We start from the raw sequence: 16,893 nt of genomic DNA, 5'->3' as shown, positions 1-16,893 counted from the left end.
CGATTAGGCTATGACCCGGTAGTGGGTTGCAGCCTACATATTTGAGATCCCTGATCTAGAACCTTAAACCTTTGACTTGGGATTTGATTTGGGATTTGGAGGAGGAACGTGATCGAAGTCTTTGAGTCCAGATTCTAGCAAGAGATTTTGCTGCCTAAATGTCAGAGCTGGAGACGATTGGCCCACAGATCATGTAGACCAGGGGTCCCCAATCCCCGGTCCATGGACGGCACCGATCCACAGCATGCCAGAAACCAGATTGCACAAGCAAGCAAAGCCCCATCCATGGGATGCAGACAGCACACGAAACCACATCCCCACCTCTCCCCACAGAATCGGTCCCTGGTGGCCAAAAGGTCCATGATGGCAAACCTATGGCACACGTGTCCGAGGTGGCACGCAGAGCCATCTTTCCGGGCACACGAGCTGTCGCCCAATTCACCTGCAGCTGTGCATGCGTGCATACCCCAGCTGGTATTTGGGCCTCCAGTGCACATGCGTGCAATTCCGGAGACCCAGCTGGTCTTCGGAGCTCTCCTGTGCATGCATTGTGTTGTTTGCGCATGTGCACGCACATTGCTCAGATGGTGCAATTGTGCGCGCAGTGCATGGGGGGAGCCGTGCAAAAGCCACCCACATGCGCCAATGGTGTGGTTGTGCGCGCAGCACACAGGGGAGGAGCCGCATGTAAGCAAAGCACGTACCTCTACATGGGGCTCCCCTTGAGGAGCACTCGGAGGCTCCAACTGGCGCAGAGTGCGGCCGCGTGGGTGGTTATGGGAGCGACGTGGCATTCCCATGTAACACCTCTCCTGCGTGAGCTGCACTGGCTCCCGGTGGTCTTCCGTGTACGCTTCAAGGTTTTGGTTATCACCTTTAGAGCGCTCCATGGCTTAGGGCCTGGTTATCTACGGGACTGCCTGCTGCCACCAGTAGCCTCCCACCGGCCGGTATGCTCTCATAGAGAGGGACTCCTCCGGGTCCCGTCGGCCAAACAATGTCGACTGGCAGCCCCCAGGGGGAGAGCCTTCTCTGTGGGGGCACCTACTATCTGGAATGAGCTCCCCGCGGAGATACGGAGGATCCTGGATCTGCGCACCTTCTGCCGCGCTCTGAAGACCTTTTTATTCCATCAGGCTGGCCTGGCCTAACTTTCCCTTTTTCCCTTTTAAAATGTAAATTTTTAATTTGTTCTTAATTATTGAGGTGTTTTAAATCTGTCTTGGGCCAAATTGTTTAATTCGGTTTTATTTTGCTTTTAAATTTTGTATTTTATATGTTTTATCTTGTGGCTGTTCACTGCCCTGAGTCCTTCGGGAGTAGGGCGGTATATAAATCAAATAAAATCTAAACCTAAACCTAAACCTGTTTGGCACTCGATGAGTAAAAGGTTTGCCCCCACTGCCGTAGATGGACAACCTTTGTTAAGGAATCAAGTGCGGCTTCTTCTTTCGTCCCAGAGTCTGTTACTTGCCCCCTCCTCTCTCGGTCTTGATCTACTCTTACCTCTGTAAAACGCATCCACAAGTGAGCCTTGTACGGGATAAAATTGTTGTGTTTGCACACAAAAAAATAGCCGTAATTAAAATAATTAAAATTAACCAAGCTTAGCAAGTGCTGAGAACGTAGCTTCATCTTAGTTCAATGCACTGGGCCAATATAAGCACAAATGTTGAATCTATCTGACCGCTGTGGGCAGTCATATGATTCATGGCTACCTTCATAAGCGTTCTATATATCAATATTCAGGCCCTTAATCCAATTAAGCGCAGTATTTGTTGGCTGGTGAAAATCTGCTTTTCCTCCTGAATAAGCTGTTCAAAGTCAATCAGAATAGAGCTGGGAGGGAGCTTGGAGGTCTTCTGGTCCAACCCCCTGTCCAAGCAGGAGACCCTATAGTATATACTATACTATACTATAGCCTATACAATTTGACACAAGTGGCTGTCCAATCTCTTCTTAAAAACCTCCAGTGATAAAACACCCACAACTTCTGAAGGCAACTTCCGTTCCACTGGTTAATTGTCCTCACTGTTAGGAAGTTTCTCCTTAATTCCAGGTTGATTCTCTCATGGAATAGAATAGAATAGAATAGAATAGAATAGAATAGAATAGAATAGAATAGAATAGAATAGAATAGAATAGAATAGAATAGAATAGAATAGAATTAAGAACAGAAAGATATGGAATAGAATACAATAGAATACAATAGAAAACAGAAAGAATAGAATAGAATAGAATAGAATAGAATAGAATAGAATAGAATAGAATAGAGCAGAATAGAGTAGAATAGAATAGAGAACAGAAAGATTAGAATGGAATGGAATGGAATGGAATAGAATAGAATAGAATAGAATAGAATAGAATAGAATAGAATAGAGCAGAATAGAGTAGAATAGAATAGAGAACAGAAAGATTAGAATGGAATGGAATGGAATGGAATGGAATGGAATGGAATGGAATGGAATGGAATGGAATGGAATAGAAGAGAAGAGAAGAGAAGAGAAGAGAAGAGAATTAAGAACAGAAAGATATGGAATAGAATACAATAGAATACAATAGAATACAATAGAAAACAGAAAGAATAGAATAGAATAGAATAGAATAGAATAGAATAGAATAGAATAGAATAGAATAGAATAGAATAGAATAGAATTAAGAACAGAAAGATATGGAATAGAATACAATAGAATACAATAGAAAACAGAAAGAATAGAATAGAATAGAATAGAATAGAATAGAATAGAATAGAATAGAGCAGAATAGAGTAGAATAGAATAGAGAACAGAAAGATTAGAATGGAATGGAATGGAATGGAATGGAATGGAATGGAATAGAATAGAATAGAATAGAATAGAATAGAATAGAATTAAGAACAGAAAGATATGGAATAGAATACAATAGAATACAATAGAAAACAGAAAGAATAGAATAGAATAGAATAGAATAGAATAGAATAGAGCAGAATAGAGTAGAATAGAATAGAGAACAGAAAGATTAGAATGGAATGGAATGGAATGGAATGGAATAGAATAGAATAGAATAGAATAGAATAGAATAGAATAGAATAGAATAGAATAGAATAGAATTAAGAACAGAAAGATATGGAATAGAATACAATAGAATACAATAGAAAACAGAAAGAATAGAATAGAATAGAATAGAATAGAATAGAATAGAATAGAATAGAATAGAATAGAATTAAGAACAGAAAGATATGGAATAGAATACAATAGAATACAATAGAATACAATAGAATACAATAGAAAACAGAAAGAATAGAATAGAATAGAATAGAATAGAATAGAATAGAATAGAATAGAATAGAATAGAACTGGAAGAGACCTTGGAGGTCTTCTAGTCCAGCCCCCTGCTGAAGCAGGAGAACCTATACAATATCAGAGAAGTAACTGTCTAGTCTCTTCTTAAAAACCTGGTGATGGAGCACCTATGATTTCTGGTGGTAAGCTGTTCCACTGGCTAATTGTTAGGATTTTCCACTGTTAGGAAGTTTCTCCTTAGTTCCAGGTCGCTTCTCTCCTTGATTAATTTCCATCCATTGTTTCTTGTCCTGCCTTCTGGTGCTTTGGAGAATAATTTGACCCCCTCTTCTTTCTGGCAGCCCCTCAAAAACTGAAATCATGTCCGTCCGTCCGTCCCCCAGCCCTTCTTTTCATTAGACTGGACATAGCACTCAAACGGCAGCTGGTCACTTTGTACTCCAGTGTATGACAAGGAGCCCCACAGTCACCTGAGGTTGCTGCTAAATTGCCCACCTGGCTCACACCCGTCTCTTTCTCCCTGTGCCAAAGATGGAGCGTCTCCAGGCCGAGAACGCAGCCGAATGGGGCAAGCGAGAACGGCTTGAAACGGAGAAGCTGAATCTAGAACGGGAGAATAAGAAGCTGAAGGCCCAGATTGAAGATCTGGAGGAGATCCTGGCACGGAAACGAAGGCAAACCACTTGTGCCCTTGACACGGATTTCAAGACCATCCAAGCGGAGCTGTTTGAGAAGAATAAGGTAAGTTGGGTTCCCTTTTTGGTGGGGAAGGAAGCCCCCACTTTTCGGGAACTATGACTTGGGATGGGGGGTGATGCTTGCAACTCTTCTGGGCCAAGAACCTCATTTGGATTCTGGATAGAACAAGTAGTCCTCGTCAGGGGTGAGTTCTAAAATTTTTTACTACCGGTTCTGTGGGCGTGGCTTATTTTGTGGGCGTGGTTTGATGGTCATGTGACAATTCTTTAGAATTTAGTGGTCTACCAGGCTTTTAACTGCTTGCAGAGCTGTACCAGTCTACTTATTTGTTTTTGGGGGCACCGGTCTACCACCACACTGCCTTTTAACACTGATCAGCTGTACGGCGGCCCTTTGAACCCCCGTGGCAAGAGTTTAAACAGTTTTTTCCCTTCTAGCCGATCAGCTGGGACTCGGGAGGCAGCAATAGATTGGGGGTGGGGCCAAATAAAAGATAAGAATAATGCGGGGAGGTGGGTGGGAGGCCCCAGCTCCTGAACAAAGAGAACCAGTTCGGTGACATCATATCGTCACCGCTACCGGCGTGGCCGAACTGGGCCGAACCAGGAGGAACTCACCACTGGTCCTCAGCTTATAACAGTTCATTTAGTGTCCATTCAAAGTTACAACGGCACTGAAAACAGTGACCGATGACCGTTTTTCAAGCTTATGACTTTTGCGACATCCCTGTGGTTACATGATCAAAATTGAGAGGCTTGGAAACTGGCATGTACTTATGACAGTTGCAGTGTCCTGGGGTCACGTGATCTGCTTTTGCGACCTTCTGAACAGCAAAGTCAATGGGGAAGCCAGGTTTCACTTAACAACCATGTGACTCACTTAACAACTGCCGTGATTCACTTAACAGCTGTGGCAAGAAAAGTCGTAAAATGGGGAAAAGCTCACTTAGCAAACATCTCATTCATCAAGAGAAAATTTGGGCTCAGTTTTGGTCGTAAGTCAAGGACTACCTGTACATTGGCATGGGGGGGGGGCAGCCTCCTCACAGTAGTGGGTGGCTGGGAAAAATGCTACATGAATTTCCTTTCTAATGACATATAATTTATATTAAATGCTGTTAATATAACTCCTGTTGCTTGGGTCCCACGTATTTCTGTAGGACTGCTGGATCTTGAAATAATAAATTGCATACGTTCCTAAAGCTATTGAGTAATCACAGTTTGGTACTATTGCAGTGCAGTCAGCCAGATGTTTAGAATGGATTTGGCATTTTTATCCACCTACTGAGTCCTTTCCAAGGGCTTGAGATAGGCAGATGTGGTTGTTTAAGGGTATATATGATTAGGGGACTGGAGGCTAAAACATAGGATGAACGGTTGCAGGAACTGGGCCTGGCTAGTCTAGTGAAGGGAAGGACCAGAGGAGATATGATAGCAGTCTTCCAATATCTCAGGGGCTGCCACAGAGAGGAGGAAGGGGTCAAGCTATTTTCCAAAGCCTCTGAAAGCCAGACAAGGAATAATGGATGTAAACTGATCAAGGAGAGAAACAACCTAGAACTAAGGAGAAATTTCCTGACAATGAAAACAATCAACCGATGGAACAGAAGTTGCCTTTGGAAGTTGTGGGAGCTTCATCACTGGAGGCTTTCAAGAAGAGATTGGATGGCCCTCTGTCAGAAATGGTGTAGGGTCTCCTGCTTGGGCGGGGGGTTGGACTAGATAACCTACAAGGTCCCTTCCGACTGTTAATCAGACTGGACTGTCATTTCTCAGAAAGAGAGATGTAGGGTCTCCTGGTTTGGCTGGGGGTTGGACTAGATGACCTACAAGGTCCCTTCCAACTCTGTTAATCTGTTAAAAGAGGTATGACGCTGCCTTTTGCAATTGAGGGATGGTGAATTTGTCAACGTCGCTCATGTTCAAATGGTGCTCCAGATGTTTTGGGATTGCACCCAATGTGCCTGGTATATGGTTGGTTGCACAGTCAGCCAAAAGTTTAGACTGGATTTGGCATTTTTATTCATCTGTCGAGTCCTGCTCAAGATCCTGGGATATGCAGATGTTGTTGTTTGATGGCATTCAAGGTCTCATCACAGGATGTGAGCTGTTCCCAGCAAAGATGCCTTTTGCCATTGACTGATGGGGATTTTGTCAAGATGAAGATGATAATGATGTGCTGCTGCTGCTGCTGCTGATGATGATGATGAAACCTTTCAAATTATAAATAATTCCGTAATCCAAGCAAAGAACTTTTGTTATTGGGCAGATATAGGTTTTTAAAAAAGGAAAAATCCATCAAAGTCAGAATCAGCTCCTGATAACTACCTGGACATGGGCATAAGGTTTTCTTGGCCATAAAATAGAAGCAACGTCTGTCTTTTCTTCTCCCAGTTTCTGATTTCCCAGTCTAGCCAAATCCTGGTGGCCTCCCATCCACAGGTTCGGCTTTGCTCATTTGTTTGTAAGATCCAGGGTTTTTCCCTCCCTAATTATGAGGACCACAAGTGATAAGTCCAATGATTCCCATTTCAGGCCAAAAAAATAAATAAATCTATACTGGGTTTCCATCCAGCAATAAACGCAATTGTCTTTTCTCTAATCAATCAAGTCAATTTGGCCATCTCTGCAAATTGCGTTATCTTCACCAACCATTCCTCTATTGTGGGTCAAACATTTTTCCACTTTTGGCTGCTCACATCTTTTTCCCTCCCCAAATATATTAATTTTTATTTAAGGGTTTGAAAGAATATAAATGAAAAAAAACCCTCATTTAGAAGAGACAAGTGAATGATACTCAGAAATGCATTTCTAACTCTCAACAGCAGGGGGCAGTCAAACCTTACTATTGGGGGAAAAAGTTTTTTTTTTCTTCCCCAATTCCTGTGTCTTGCACAAGGAGACTTATTGGTGGTACAGTGAATGCTGTTCAGCACCACCCCAATCCAGTAAAATGGCACAGGCGCTTCTTCAAAAGGCAGCTGGGCTCTTTTTTTCTTTGGGGAAGAAGAAGGAGAAAACGTTTCACTTCTCATCCAAGAAGCTTCATCAGTTGTGACTTGGAGGATGGAGGATGGAAGGATAAGTTCTGACGATAGGTTCTGATGCAGGATTCAATCTGGGTCAGTCACCAAGACCAGAGGTTTAGTGGTCCTAGGAAGAATGATATCCCCATTCAACTCTTCCTGTACAGGTAGTCCTCGACTTACGATCCCAATTGAGCCCAAAACATAGTGTCAGCACTTCAAGCTGCATTTACTCTAGTGCTGACATAAGAAGGAGAAGAGGAGGCGTCTGGAAAGGGACGTTTGACTTTTCACCTACATATTTTCCCTGGAGATAATATCCCCTAGGAGATGGGATGGGAGGGGGGAAATTCCTTTGACCTGGAGTGGTCAAATTAGGGGTAGAATGACTTGGAAGATGGCCAATGAGTGCAGGGGGGTGGGGAACGGAAAGGGAGGGTTTTGGGTCTGGAAGTCAGTGTTGGCTTCGATGAGTCGGAGGTAGAATGTTGTGCAATAAATTGCAAATAAATGCAATTTATTTGAGACGACCTCGAAACCTGACACATAGGTTGCTAAGCAAGACATTTCTTGAGTTTTGCCCCATTTTATGACCTTTCTTGTCCACGGTTGTTAAATGAATCACTGAAGTTGTTAGCAACACGGTTGTTAAGTGAATCTGGCTTCCCCATTGACTTTGCTTGTCAGAAGGTCACAAATGGTGATTCACAGTTTCAGGGTTGCAAGTTGACAATCAGATGACATTGTAACTGTCATAAATATGGACCAAGTGAGCCAGGCATCCGAATTTTGATCACGTTAACAATGAGGATGCTGTGAAGGTCATAAGTCTGAAAAATGCTCACTTTTTTTCAGTGCTTTGAATGGTCACTAAACAAACTCCTTGTAAGTCAATGTCTACCTGTGGTCACCAGGAGTCAAGCTCATCAGTTCTTTCTTTATCCCAATTTTGGATGGGGTTGACCAATCAGAAGAGGGCAGAGGGTGTTTCTCCATAAAGGAAGAATCTGCCTCCTGTTAGGTTGCATTCCAGGCAGGTTTTCTATCTTTGGGGGGGAGGGGGGACAAAGAAAGCCATCCCTTCCTCCAGCAGTCCGAGCTGGTTTTGGGTCCTTCAGGAGTTGGCTGACCTGAAGCACGTCCATGCCAAGCTGAAGAAGCAGCACCAGGAGAAGATGGCCGAACTGGGCCACACGATCCGGCGAGTGGAGCAGCACGAGGGAGAAGTGAAGAAGTTGCGGTTGCGAGTAGAGGAACTCAAGAAGGAGCTGGCCCAAGCGGAGGACGAGGTGAGTTGCCTTCTGCTGAATGTTGACAAAGAGAGGAGAGCCCCTTGCTGTCCCTTTCTCATTCTGCCAGGGCCACCGCAAAGCCAAGCTAGCCTGTTGGGTGTGAAGGGATCAAGGTCAGCTGTGCAAGTTCTGGGTATAGCAGCTTCTCTTCTCCTAAAACCAGCTCTCCTGAACCAAAATCCACTTTCCAAATGTTTGGACTTTGATTCCTAGACTTCTCTAGCCACCTTTTCAGAAGTCCCAAAGGTGCTTTTTCAAGAGGCAACTGAACTGAAGATGTTTCGCTTCTCATCCAAGAAGGCAGTGGTGAAATTTAAAATTTGTTACTACCAGTTCTGTGGGCGTGGCTTGATGGGGGGGGGGGTAATGTGACTGGGTGGGCGTGGCCAATTTTTTTTTTTTTTTTACTTTTAAAAGCATTTTTTCTACAACCTCTTCGGCGAAGAGATTGTAGAAAAATGCTTTCAAAAGGCTCTGACGATCCCAGCTGAGTTGCCTGATCAGCAGAGACTTTTTTTCTTTTAAATGCCTCTGACGATCAGGCAACTCAGTTTGGATCGTCAGAGGCGTTTAAAAGAAAAAAAGGGTTTTTTTCTTTTAAAAGGCTCTGATGATCCCAGCTGAGCCGTGCTATCATCAGAGGCTTTTTTTTACTTTTAAAAGCATTTTTTCAGCCAAAGAGGTTGTAGAAAAAATGCTTTTAAAAGTAAAAAAAAAGCCTCTGATGATTGTGCGGCTCAGCTGGGCATGGGGGGGGGGCAGAGATTTTTGCTACCAGTTCTCCAAACCACCCGCCTCCATCGCTACCGGATCGGGCGATCCGATCTGAACCGGGAGCATTTCACCCCTGCAAGAAGGGCTGAAGAAGCTTCTTGGATGAGAAGCAAAATGTCTTCAAAGAAAAAACCAGAAAGTCCAGTTGCCTCTTGAAAAAGCATCTTTGGGACAACCGTGACCAGGATGACTGAGAATCTTCATAGAGACCTTTTCAGAAGGAACCTGGATTTGACAAGACAGGTTAAGCAATCTAGAATTTCAAGAATGGTATTCTGCTTTTATGCACCCAGTTCCTGCTGGAGTAAGGCATCCATGCTTTGCCCAGGATACATGCTAGATTAGCAAACTTTGGTCCAGTTGCCATGATTTAACCTTTTTACCATGTTTCCCCCGAAAATAAGACCCTGTCTTATATTTTTTTGAACCCCGAAATAAGCGCTTGGCCTTATTTTCGGGGAGGTCTTATTATTTTGGGGCGCGTGGAGCGAGACAGGGTTCCTCTTGCCATCTTATCTGATTTCCAGCTCTGCGTTTAAATATTTTCGGGGAGAGGCTTATTTTAGTGCATGCGCTCAAAAGCCCGATTGGGCTTATTATCAGGGGATGTCTTATTTTCGGGAACACAGAGTAGATACTTTGGGCCTGGATGATTGAGTCTTTCATTTACACTGTTTGAGCATCTTCTGTTGCCCAAAGATTCATGTCCTTCTGAATTTGTTATCCAGATCTTTTCCCAGCTTGAGAAATGCTGGCCTTGGGCTCTCTGTTTGGAAAACACATTTGGAAATCCTATTATCCTGCATGGTGTGTTCTACAGGTAGTTCTCCACTTGCAACCATTCACTTAGTGACCCTTCAAACAGCACTGAAAAAAGTAGCTTAGCACTGTTTTGCACGACATCATCCCTGTGATCACGTGATCAAAATTTGGTTGCTTGGCAACTGGCATGTATTCATGACGGTGTCAGCATCCTGGAGTCACGTGATCCCTTTTTGCGACCTTCTGACATGCAAAGTCAGCAGGGAAGCCAGATTCACTTAACAACCGTGTTTCTAATTTAACAACTGCAGTGATTCACTTAACAACTGCGGCAAGAAAGATCATAAAACAGGGCAAAATTCATTTAACAACTTGCTTGCTTAGCATCTTAGTCTCAACTGTGATCATAAGTCAAGAACTATCTATAGTTAGCCTGGCCTTAAAATATGTTATGTCTTATTCTTAACCTCTTAATAGGTTTTTTTTTTGTTTCATTTTGTTTGCTGTTTATTGTTTTCCCCTTAATATAGATCAGGAAGGCAAAATGTTTGCTCTAGACACTGTTAGCCAGATATAGAAGCCAATGAAATAAAGCCAAAAAACCCCCATCAGGGTTAATTTTTATCAACCTCTGGTCATTATTGCCAAGGAAGACCCATTATGTTCCATCTTCAGCTACGATGGAAGAGAAAATGCATTTTTTATTCACCCGAGTCTTCTTTTTTGGCCCCTGAATTGCCTTGTCGTGCCCAATACCGAATGCGCCCGGGGTTGAGCTCATTTTAATTGGCTTCTATTGATTCCATGGAAATGCTTCGTCTTCTGTCTTTTTATGTCGTTTGCTGACGTCTAAGTACCGTATTATGCTATTTATATTTTATGGCTTCTGGAATCACCATTCGAAATGAAGACCGGACGGAGATGGAGCAAAGACTGATAGATTGAATCATCATAAAGCCCATTGATTTCAAAAGGACCAATCTTCCTGGGGGTTTTAATGATTGTCATGCACTAATTCTCTAGATGGTTCAGCTGGAGATGGGAGAGCATGCACACAGCACGTAAAAGATGTTCTTAGCTAAAAATTCCTCCTAACATCAGCAAAGAGGTTGAGACTCTGGAAAGAGTGCAGAGAAGAGCAACCAGGATGATTAGGGGACTGGAGACTAAAACATACGATGAACGGTTGCAGGAACTGGGCCTGGCTAGTCTAGGGAAGAGAAGGACCAGGGGAGACATGATAGCATCTTCCAATATTTGAGGGGCTGCCACAGAGAGGAGGGGGTCAAGCTATTTTCCAAGGCACCCAAAGGTCAGACAAGGAACAATGGATGGAAACTGTACAAGGAGAGATTCAACCTAGAAATAAGGAGAAATTTTCTGACAGTGAGAACAAACAACCCATGGAACAGAACTTGCCTTCGGAAGTTGAGGGAACTTCCCCTTGGAAGCTTTCAAACTGCCATTTGACAGAAATGGTGGAGGGTCTCTTGCTTGGCCGTGGGTTGGACTAGATGACCTACAAGGTCCCTTCCAGCTCTTGATTGTTAGCTCAATCTCTCCTATTCATCCATGTTTGGGAAATTCCCTGAGTGCTGCTCCCAAGCCAAAAAAAAAGAAAAGAAAAGAAAGAAAGAAAGACAAAACAGACCCGGGATCCAATTTTGTCTGAGACAGTTTCATCTAAGAATGATAAAAAGAGGCATAAAATTGGACAAGAAGTGCTGGTTTCCATTACTGGCTGTCTTAAGATCTGTGCAGCCATTTATTTAAAGTGACCTTGTTCTGAATCAGCCAAATGCAGCCCTCGGTATTTCAATCCACTTTTCTTTTTATTGGACCTGCAAGAACAGAAGACGAAGGAAGTCAAGGCTGCAGAAGGGGCCGGTCCCTTGCCTTCTGTTGATGGGGCTCAGGTTCCATAAGCCTATGGCAAGATACAGGTAGTCCCAGACTTAACAACAGCTCATTTAGTGACCACTCAAAGTTACAATGGCTACTGAGTGAAGACTGTTTTTTACACTTTTGCCACAGTTGCAGCATCCCCAGGGTCACATGATCAAAATTTAGATGCTTGGCAGCTGACTCATACTTATGACGGTTGCTGTGTCTCACGGTCATGGGATCCCCTTTTGCGACCACCTGACAAGAAAAGTCAACGGGGAAGCCAGATTCACTGAACAAGGAGGTCGCTCATTTAACAGCTGCAGTGATTGACTTACTAATAACTGTGGCCGGAAAGGTCATAAAACGGAGCAAAATTCACTGCACAAATATCTCACTTAGTAGCCAAAAAAAATGGGGCTCTATTGTGGTCGTAAGTCGAGGACTACCTGTACAGGAAGAGTTTAATGGGGATATTATTCTTCCTAGGATGACTCTTGGGAGCCCAGATGTGGAGAAAACTTCTACTCCAACCCTCTGCCCAAGCAGGAGACCCTACACCATTTCTGACAGATGGCAGTCCAGTCTCTTCTTGAAAGCTTCCAGTGATGAAGCTCCCACAACTTCTGAAGGCAGCTTCTGTTCCATGGGTTGATTGTTCTCACTGTCAGAAAATTTCTCCTTATTTCTAGGTTGAATCTCCCCTTGATCAGTTTCCACCCATGATTCCTTTTCTGGCCTTCAAGGTGCTTTGGAAAACAGCTTGACCCCCTCCTCTCTGTGGCAGCCCCGCAAATATCCTGTCTCCCCTGGTCCTTCTCTTCACTAGACTAGCCATGCCTAGTTCCTGCAACCATTCGTCCTATATTTTAGCCTCCAGTCCCCTTATCATCCTGGTTGCTCTTCTCTGCACTTTTTCTAGAGTCTCCACATCTTTTTTATAGTGTGGAGACAAAAACTGGATGCAGTACTCTAGGTGTGGCCTTACTAAGGCTAAGAAGCTTGTGCTGGGGTTAGAAATGTTGTAAAATAGCTTGACCCCCTTCCTCCTCTCTGTGGCAGCCCCTCAAATATTGGAAGACTGCTATCATGTCTCCCCTGGTCCTTCTCTTCACTAGACTAGCTATGCCCAATTCTTGCAACCGTTCATCATATGTTTTAGCCTCCAGTCCCTGAATCATCCTGGTTGCTCTTCTCTGCACTCTTTCTAGAGTCTCAACATCTTTTTTATAGTGTGGTGACCAAAACTGGATGCAGTATTGTAGGTGTGGCCTTACTAAGGCTTTATAGGGTGGTATTAGTACCTCCCTTGATCTTGATTGTATCCCTCCGTTAATGCAGTTTAGGATTGCATTGGCTTTTTTGGCTGCTGACACACACTGCTGGCCCATATTTAATTGACTCAGACTCCTGCTGTAAGAGCTTTAAAGGTGATGAGCAACATTTTGAATTGGACCTGGAAGCAAAGGGGCAGCCAGCGCAGCTCGCTTAACAACCTGAAATGCCAGCTCAGCCTGGATTAAATCTCAAAACTCCCATCTTTGGGTTGATAGATAACAGAGGAGTTAATGCAATTTAGGATTGCCTTGGCTTTTTTGGCTGCCGCTGCACATTGCTGGCTCCTATTTACCTGGTTGTCCACTAAGACTCCAAGATCCCCCTCACAGTCACTGCTATTAAGCCTGGTTTCACCCAGTCTATGTGTGTACGTAAATACACATAAATGTACATAAATAAATCCATAAACCCTGTGCTCTCTGCCCCCTTGCAGCTCGATGAGGCGCATAACCAGGCCCGCAAATTGCAGAGGTCGCTGGATGAGCAGACGGAACAGAGTGAAAATCTCCAAGTCCAGCTGGAACACCTGCAATCCAGGTAGGGGGAAGAAGTAAGCGACCTCTACTTGCCCTATCAACAGAGGGAAGGAGAATATGAGAAGGAACACAGGTAGTCCTCGACTCATGACCATAATTGAGCCAAATAAAGCAGCCATTAAGTAAATGTAGTAGCTGTTAAGCGGATCTGTTTTACCCAATGGGGTTTTTCACCAGAAATTCAGAAGTTAAACCTGGAAATAGGCAAAAAAACCATCAAACATCACTGTCACATGAATTTAGGACAGTGAAATCTGCCAATCCAAAATTCAGTCATGTGACTGAGGAAGGGGTGCAGCCATTGTAATTTCAACATTGGATCGCAAGTAGCGTTTGGGGGGAGGGGTCTGTCATAAGTTCAAATGCTTGCTGAGCGACCGGTCATAAGTCAAGGACCATCTGTATCTCTCAGAAAATCTGATGATTTTTTTTTTCCTTTTCTAGTTTCATAACTTGATCAGGTTTCCAATCAAGTTTTTAGTTCCTCTTGTTTAGGAGAAGTACTTGAAGATAATTTGTGGAATTTTTACTTATATATAGACATGGATTTAATCCCCTAATACTCATCTATACTTTTGCTATCCACCTTCTGTTCACCTCTTGCAAAACAGGCTTGGCCATAAAATTTTTTTTAAAAAAAAATACATGTATTTCACACCTAAGACAAAAATGAGACCAGGTTATACACTGCAGGTAGCAAGACCTTTTTAAAATAGGTGGGGGGGGGAAACTATTACGGTTCTTGCCCCTTATTTCATTTCCTACTTCCAACCCGTACCACATAAATAGGGTTGCAGTAATTCTGTGTTTGTTCTTTTTTGGAAGTTGGAAGATAGGAGATAATTGCAAATCTGGCAGATTGGGTGCAAAGGGTTAACAGATCCAGCTATCTCTTTCCTTTTTCAGTGTTCTGACCTAGGCCTCCTGAGTCAGTAAAACACACGAGTATTCCCAAAAACCTCTTTTATTTTAACAGCTGTGAATTCTGTTCATTCACAGATGAGTCCCAAATCGTTGTAAAGAGTCCTTCGGGATAAGGCTGATAATCACCTGCCTTTATCTCCCTTGACACGCTGCCAAAGACCTAATTGGCAAAGCCACACGGAGTCCAGAATCAAACAGAGCTTCAGGCTTTAAACTGCACAGAATTAACAATGTTGCTTCCTGCAAAGGCCCACATGCCTTTGCTCCTCTTTTAAGTCTTATGGGAGGGGCCAATCATCTCCAAGCCCTACTCCTGAGTTGTCCCTTTTGTTTTAGCTGTTCTTGCCTTCTGGCAGCTCTGCACATGCGCGACCTGGGAACAGGCTCCTCCTGTTCCTCTGCCTCACTGAGGTCCAACTCTGGAGGCTCCGGAGGCAGCACATACCTCCCAGATGGCCCTTTCTCTGCCTCTGATGCAGAGCCCTCGTCCGAGCCTTCCCCAGACTCCAGGACTGGCCCATGGTCCTCCCCAGCCTCCTCGCTGTTCGACTCTGCTGCCAGCTCCGCAGGCTGCTAGCGGACCACAAAAGTCAGAATCGCTGTGGGTTACTTTTTTCGTGATCACCTCTTGTGATTCTCCAGGGCCGAAGCTCACCAACACCCAACCACACATGTTGCCCTTCTGTAGGTATAATCAGATACATAAGTGCCTCTCATGGTGTGCAAGAGAGAGCATCCTTTGGGTAAGACGTGCTTTGCTAAGGTCTTCAGTTGGCCTAGAATCAGTGGTGAAATCCATTTTTTTTTACTACCGGTTCTCTGGGCGTGGCTTGGTGGGCGTGGTTTGGCTTGGTGGGCATGGCAGGGGAAGGATACTGCAAAATCTCCACTCCCTCCCCACTCCAGGCAAAATCCCCATTCCCTCCCCACTCCAGGGGAAGGATGTTGCAAAATCTCCATTTCCACCCCACCCCAGGGGAAGGATACTGCAAGATCCCCATTCTCTCCCCACTCCAGGGGAAGGATACTGCAAAATCTCCATTCCCACCCCACTCCAGGGGAAGGATACTGCAAGATCCCCATTCCCTCCCCACTCCAGGGGAAGGATACTGCAAGATCCCCATTCTCTCCCCACTCCAGGGGAAGGATACTGCAAAATCTCCATTCCCACCCCACTCCAGGGGAAGGATACTGCAAAATCCCCATTCCCTCCCCACTCCTGGGGAAGGATACTGCAAAATCCCCATTCCCTCCTCACTCCTGGGGGGAAGGATATTGCAAAATCTCCATTCCCACCCCACTCCAGGGGAAGGATACTGCAAAATCTCCATTCCCACCCCACTCTGGGGCCAGCCAGAAGTGGCATTTGCTGGTTCTCCTAACTACTCAAAATTTCCACTACCGGTTCTCCAGAACCTGTCAGAACCTGCTGGATTTCACCCCTGGAAGGTACCTATCTCTCACCCTCTTGTACAGGCAACAATCAAATAGGAAGTGAGCCAGATCTTCTACCTCTGCCACTCCGCAAATGCAGAGAAACACTGATTTAGCCCAATCTAGAAACTCTTCCCTTCCCTTTGCTCCTCGTAGGAGAAAACTCAGGCTGAAAAAGACCGTCTGTCATCAGTTTTCCTTTACAGAATAACATAACGGGGCTTGTATCCTGGTCTCCATTTCTTTCACAGCTTCTGGTTCCTCCACTACCATCTCCTCCTCCTCCTCCTCCTCCTCTTGTTCTTCCACTTTTAAAATATTTATTGCTCTCTGTTCTCAGTTTCCAATTTTGTTCCCTTCTCAGGATCTCCAAACCAATTAAAAGAAAAGCCTTCTCCCCGAAAAACTCTTGGTAATTTGTGAGCTGAACACAACATGCAAATTGGCTGCGGCTATAATTAGAGAGGAGAGGAAGGAGAGGGGGTTTTTTTGCTCTGAAGAGTGATGGTTGGGCAAGAAGCTGCGATGGGATCTTGAGAGGAGACCCAGCCAGGTGGGGCCAGGGTCTCTTGGATCGACTGGGTGGAGGGGATCAGGAGAAGGAGGCGGCGTCTTCCAGAAGAAAAAAAAGGGTCAGACAGAAGGTATCATGCTGGATCAGCAAGCCATCTTTTGTCTTTCCCAAATTTAATATTTTTTATTGTATAAAATACCAAAAAAAGAAAAGAAAATGGGAAATTAAGGGAAGGAAAGGGAATGGGGAAAGGGGGTGTGAAATACCACTTTATAAGGCCTTGGGAAGGCCACACTTGGAATATTGCATCCAGTTTTGGTCGCCACGATGTAAAAAAGATGTTGAGACACTAGAAAGAGTGCAGAGAAGAGCAACCAAGAGGATTAGGGGACTGGAGGCTAAAACACATGAAGAACGGTTGCAGGAACCG

General features: G+C 44.3%; 1 protein-coding gene across 1 annotated transcript in view; it reads left to right on the top strand.

Annotated features, from left to right (window-relative positions):
- CCDC102A (coiled-coil domain containing 102A) overlaps positions 1-16,893 on the top strand; it is a 38,042-nt gene that overhangs the window by 13,866 nt on the left and 7,283 nt on the right. The window contains exons 5-7 of the mRNA XM_070952993.1: positions 3,813-4,022; positions 8,124-8,294; positions 13,489-13,592. Coding sequence (XP_070809094.1) covers positions 3,813-4,022; positions 8,124-8,294; positions 13,489-13,592 — 485 coding nt within the window. The remainder of the gene's footprint in view (positions 1-3,812; positions 4,023-8,123; positions 8,295-13,488; positions 13,593-16,893) is intronic.

The sequence above is a fragment of the Pituophis catenifer genome, unplaced genomic scaffold, assembly GCF_029215685.1.
Source record: "Pituophis catenifer annectens isolate HBS135680 unplaced genomic scaffold, rPitCat1.0.hap2 SCAF_13, whole genome shotgun sequence".
Classification (NCBI taxonomy): domain Eukaryota; kingdom Metazoa; phylum Chordata; class Lepidosauria; order Squamata; family Colubridae; genus Pituophis; species Pituophis catenifer.
This window is presented reverse-complemented; position numbering and strand designations above follow the sequence as displayed.